This window comes from Dermacentor silvarum, chromosome 1 (assembly GCF_013339745.2).
Source record: "Dermacentor silvarum isolate Dsil-2018 chromosome 1, BIME_Dsil_1.4, whole genome shotgun sequence".
NCBI classification, from domain to species: domain Eukaryota; kingdom Metazoa; phylum Arthropoda; class Arachnida; order Ixodida; family Ixodidae; genus Dermacentor; species Dermacentor silvarum.
In genome coordinates this window covers 204,000,174-204,006,176 of record NC_051154.1, presented here as the reverse complement: position 1 = coordinate 204,006,176, position 6,003 = coordinate 204,000,174, and the positions used below count along the sequence as shown (strand labels likewise).

The following is a 6,003-nucleotide window of genomic DNA, read 5'->3' as shown; positions in this document are numbered from 1 at the left end:
ATAAGGAAATACGTAGCGGAGGCAAGCACAATAGAATGAACGGAAGAGAATGTGAGTGAAAGCTAAATGACCGGCCTCAAGGGGCTCGCGCGGAAGTTAGAGCACATACGTAAGCTCCCGCATTTTTTGTTGCTCGCGGGAGCAGTATATAACGGGGGCTGGGGAAACCAAGCGCGACAGTTGAAACTCTAGCAGCAGGCACTGCGTGAATCGATAAACCGCCGTCCGCAGTAGCAAGCATGAACGCCTGGGTGAGTTGAAGTGGTTGCAGTTGTCACGGTTGCAAACGTGTAGGCTGTAGGCGTAAATGATGGTTTGGTGACGGCTGATGCCACAGACGGTATGGTACGTCCAAAGCAACCATTGAATCGTAAAAAGAGAAAGTGTCAGGCCACAGCACCAATTTAGTCTCTAAATTAATTTTCGGAGAACAGCCGTTATGAGCTATTCTTAAGGCTTTTTTCTTTCAATGTCCGCTTGTTTCGAGAGGCTGGGCCATCTTCTCACTAGTATTTTCGAAGAGCACTCACCCACTCCCGGGCAGCTTTTTTTCGACTAACTGAGGCCTATTAGGCCTCAGTTAGTCGGCGCGAAGGCTCGGACCCCGCGGAAGCTCTGCGTCCTGCTTTGCAATGGCGAGTGTCTTCATTTTTCATGGCGCCATACTTACTGCACTGAGCACAACCTGGCGCAAAGCTTTCATATTTCCTACTCAGCTATGGCATCACACCCACCGTGCCAAAGCTGTTTCCTTCCTTCTCTCTATGATTTTGTGCAGCCCTGGAAATATGCTCAGCCGAGGACTGACATGTTCAGCCAATTAATAGCTTTAGTGGTTGATCCCATTTAAAGGAGTGGTTAGAGCTCTCCGCTTGAATACGCATGAGGACTGCTTTGATTCCCGGCACCACTGCGCCAATTTTTACGCTGTATGAAAATCATTCTACGTTCTTGAGAATGGGCGGACGCGTTCCACCATCCCCTAGCTCATAACTATTGTTAGAACAGGGGCCGAATTAACAACGTTTTCCTTACGTAAGTGTCCTTTGCAGTTGGCCATTTGCTTTCGCAAATACCAGGTCCAGCCAACCCTGATGCAGGACATATTATTAAACAGGCGGCCGGCTAATTGCAAAGAGCACTCACGAAAGAAAAGCTTAGTGAATCTGGCCGCAAGATCTTTGTGAATACGAGCCCTGGGTCCGTACTCACACAAAAAGATTATTACGATACAACTGTTCGTAATAGCAAATGTTGGCCAATCGTGGTGCTGGGCTAATTATAAAAGAAGGCAGCCATGTGAATGGGAAAAAGCATTCGCAAACAAAATTTTTTGTGTATTCGGCAGTAGGGATCGCTTTTACAAAACTCTTCTTTCGTAAGTGCTATTTGCCTTTGACCAGCCGCCTTCACTAATGCTGTATCCAACATCAGGATTGGGTAAAATTTTTCCTTACGAATAATTCAAGCGTAAGAACTTTTTGTGAACACGGGCTCAGGGACGAAAGAGCAATTACTAGTGAAACGCTTTGTGAATTTGGTACCAGGACAAACAGTGAATGAGGGCGACATATGCGCTCCTCCATTTTCCCATGCTTTCGTCACACAGAAAATTGTGTGAGCGCCGCGTCATGACAGATAAGCTCTGTGAGAAATTACGAGTTGATATGAAACGTGTTGAGCAGGAGCACGTGATAAATGGCCAGTTAACTCCTGCCTGCTACGTTCAAACTTATACCACCCGGCGCATGCGTTTTCAAACCATGAAACTAAGAAATGCGAGAGCCGCATAGTGATACACTCCCTTTAGGAATGAGAAGCATATACTTCGTCAAATTTTTTGACTAACGAATCACTACAGCCGCCCTCGCAAAGCAGTTCCAACCTAAGAAAGGTGGTTTGTTGTTGGTCGCTGCCTCTGCTTTTCTCTCATTGTATGTTTTTGTTGGCCAGTGCAAGGAAGCAGGTCACTCACGAGCTTGTCTTACGGGGGAGAATGAATTGAGAATTTTCCGTTTGTTAATTGCACGGACGCCACAGTTCCTTCTCAATACTACTTGCCTTAAAAGCAAATAGTGTAAGGTATGAATTGTGGTACTATCTCATTAACGTGCTTAAGTTGAGCATAATCTACATTGCGTGTAAAGAACCCGCTACATAAATACACCGCAGGTTAAAAGCTTTTGACATGCAATGTACACCATTGCTTACGTGTCTAGTGCTTATAATGGCCCCACGCACTGACTTACATAAAATATTTTGAACGTGCCTCGTACTTCAATTTTTTCTAAAGGAAGCAAGAGTTCGGGTTTTCCCATCTAAATACATTGGAAAGAAGAAATCGTATTTCTCGGCTACCAAATTTGATGAGGTTTGTTGCATTTTAAAAGAAAAAAGCTGACGGTTGGTTGCGAATTTTCGATTTCTCTCGTCAACGTTTTAATAAAAATTGGGGAAAATTGCAAATTCTCAGAGAAAAAACTATCAAGTTAGAACTCTGTAACTCAGAAATAAAAAATTGATATCACAATTCTATAAATGGCACCTAATCGTACATCTAAAGCGGACAAAATTGATATAATATATATGGCTCTCAAATAAACCATTAATACGTGAATAAAGCTTTTACAAATCCCGTTCATGCAAGATTTTTTCACGCAAGATATAAATTGACATATCAAATTTGTTCGCTTTGGATGATCTAATGCATGTAGTTTGCAGAACTGCGATATCTGTTTTTGGTGCAGAGCCACAAATTTGTGAACGTCGGGCTTCTATTTTCTTTTTTGTTTTCAAGCTTATCAATTTTTGAAAACTCCTTTTAAGAAATTCAAGTCTTAAATCAAAATTATGCTTCCAACAGTCACTAGAACGTAAATTTATCGCTCAAGTTCAACAAATTTTATTCAAATCGGTCCAGGAGTTATCTCAAAAATAATTTCCACGTTTTACATGTATTTGAAAAGGTGGCATCGGAGTTAGGCCCGAGCTAAAGCTTCCTCTTAACATTGACGCGTCTTCACTTTTTTTACTTTACTTAATAGAGAGCATGCGTGCTGAAATGTTGTTTAAAAAGTTTTGTGGCTACTTTTATTTGCTGTATTGCTGACTTCTAGCTGCATTCCAGTGTTTGTCGCCACAGATCATGGTTGTATCGTCGAACTTCTGAATGTGCATTATTGTTATTAGTATTGCTGCATTTCATCATATTTGTAATCGCTGTGTCCGTTTTACAGTGTCCCGTTCAGCGTTTCGTACCAAGAATTGTGTTCAAATATATTTGCCCTCGATCTTTCGCATTTTGGCTGCATTATGCATACAAAACATTTTGGGGTAGATTATTCATTCATTGGAGTGATATCATCCCAAAGCAAACACTGGAGCTATGAGACACGCTGCAGTGGAGGGCTCAGAATTAACCATGACCACCTGGGGTTCTTCCACGTGCACGTAAATCTTAGTACGAGAGTGTTTTTGCATTTCGACTACATTGGTGACGACGCAGCCGGGCATTGAACGCGCGACCACGGGCTCCGCAGGAGGACGGGTCATTGTTACTTAATATGTGTACTTCTGAGTTTGATTTCAACTAGTATTAATGTGATCTTGTATAAATCTTGGTCTTGATCAAAGCTTGGTCCAATGCAATTGAATTATGTTGTAGATAAATAAATAAACAAATACATTTATTCACGTGTTCGATGGGCAGCCACCTTGTAAGGTGAACTGAGCTTGGGACATGTGGCGAAAGAGAATATACGCAGGGTCGAATGAAATTTTGGTGGTGTGATGTGTTGACGTGGGATCGAACTGACACTGCAGTAGCGCGAAAGCACACTCGCTTTCTTATTTTCGTTCGAAGTGTTTTGATGGATCCAACCATTTCTAAGGGCATTAGACCAAGAATAATATGTATGTGAGAACTACGGGCGTCTGTTTAGGAGTAAAAATATTGCTTTAGTTCTGCTTGTATTGATTTGTAATTAATTTATATCACTCTGCGTACACACCTTGAAAGCTTTCATGGATAACCTGACAGTTCACAAAACGTGGTTCGAAACGTATGAAGAGCACGTATGAAACAGAGCAGAGATACGAGAGCCGCATGCCCTCAGCCTTTGTTTTCAGGTTTCTAGATAGTCGCACTGATCCAATAGAACTTCTTGGGCAACTTGGTGCTGATATATCCTAGGTATTACTTGGCTGTGGCGCGAAATGCATTTTGTGAAAAGGGGACAGAAGAGAGGAGACAGTGAAGTTACTGTCTCCTCTCTTCTGTCCCCTTTTCACAAAATGCATTTCGCGCCACAGCCAAGTATACCTAGGTCGCACTGATGCTAGTGCCGCCGCAAGGTATGGGCGTTGGCCAGGTCAAATTATTGGACAATGTTTCACCTACTTATCCCGTCTTCATCTTTCTGGAATACTATTTCACGTACCTAAAATACAATTGATCCAATGGGCCACGTGGGAGCGGCCCGCTGCGCGCTGAGTCGCGTACCTGAGGACGTTCATTAAAGTTTTACACCCATCCATCCATCCATCCATCCATCCATCCATCCATCCATCCATCCAATGGGCCATGTTCGTTTTAAATGTTTCCCATGGCTCCCCTACACTTCCACCAGTTCTTACTGTTTCTCGAGCACCAGGAGATTGTGAAGCACTTGCGGAGGAGGAAGGGAACGAATGTAGGCTATAGAGAGGGAGAAGAATGGATGCAAGTGGGGAAGGTGGGGGATGCTGGGCCGGGATTGGTTGGCGTGTGCGATAAGGTCAACAGCATAAAAACCCCGCCAGGCTCTCTCTTCGACACAAAGCGCAATGATGTCATGACATGTGTTAATTTTGTTTCAAATGGGCTACATATAGTGGTTTGAACCGTCGCCTTGTTGTTTACAACAGCATCAGCGAAAAGCGTGCTGACTAAGGGACAGACTGAGAATTCTCTTGCGCTACATAGTGCTTACGTGCAGTATTTTCCCTTTTTAGTTTCATTTTAGCTTGTCATTTTGTGACCGTTAATTTTCTTTATCCCCTTACCCCAGCCCACGCATGCCAGTAGGTCTATACAGTAGCTAACCTCCGTCTTTCCCTATCTTCTTCCTATGTTTTCAGTGGCGTAAAAAACAACAACAAATAATAATCGTCTCATTAGCCATGATACACAATAATTTTTGCTTTAATTTTTAAATTGTGGTTCTGACTGCATGCTACCTGCCGTCAAAAGGTCATCGTGTTAGCACTCTGCGCCCTCACATCGACGGCAACAGCTGGGGCTATGGCGGTGGCCATGGAGCGATCATCTTGGCTGGAGACGGTGGTGGTTATGGAGGAGGCGGACATGGTGGTTACAGCAAAGTGGTGCCTGGACCCTCATTCCTCGTGAGCACGGTGCACCACGTGCACAAGATCAGCCACGGTGGGGCCATCATCGGCGGCTACGACTTGGTATCCCGCGGCGGAGGCTATGGAGGAGGCCATGGAGGAGGCTATGGAGGTGGCTACGGCGGATACGGTGGACACGGATGGTAATGTGGACCGCAATTTATGCACATTGTCTAAGCGTTATAGCGCAACAAGCTTGGTCTGGGTTACATAAAATCACATGCTAGGGCACTTTATGACAAGCGCCAGCCAATCATCATGACGAGTACATGTTAGCGAACGCGGCCAGATTCTTGAAATATTAACGCAAAATGGAGAATTTCATCATTTTAACTCCAGATTTCGACGTTTCCAGTGCTCAAACGTAATGCCAAGAGCACTTTCATTCATGAACGTCAAGAATACACTCTTCGCCTCTGCTTCGCCTCTGGGAGCACCAAGTAAAACAGGAGACCGCACACAGAGTACCTTCACCTCGTGACAATGCGGCGGAAGAGACTCTCGAAGCAAGCCGTATGAGGCTCTGTCCACGCGAGGGGGGGGGGGGGGGGGGGGGTACTATGGTGGTATCCTGGAATCTCCCCAGAGGCCTGCGGAGACTATAGGTGCTCTAGA

The 6,003-nt window shown here is 44.4% G+C and overlaps 1 protein-coding gene across 1 annotated transcript; it reads left to right on the top strand.

Annotated features, from left to right (window-relative positions):
* The first annotated feature begins 4,334 nt into the window (after positions 1-4,334).
* LOC125941379 (ctenidin-3-like) lies at positions 4,335-5,535 on the top strand. The gene is made up of 2 exons (XM_049658519.1): positions 4,335-4,353; positions 5,231-5,535. The coding sequence occupies exons 1-2, from the start codon at positions 4,335-4,337 to the stop codon at positions 5,533-5,535; spliced, it is 324 nt and encodes a 107-aa protein (XP_049514476.1).
* Positions 5,536-6,003: the final 468 nt, after the last annotated feature.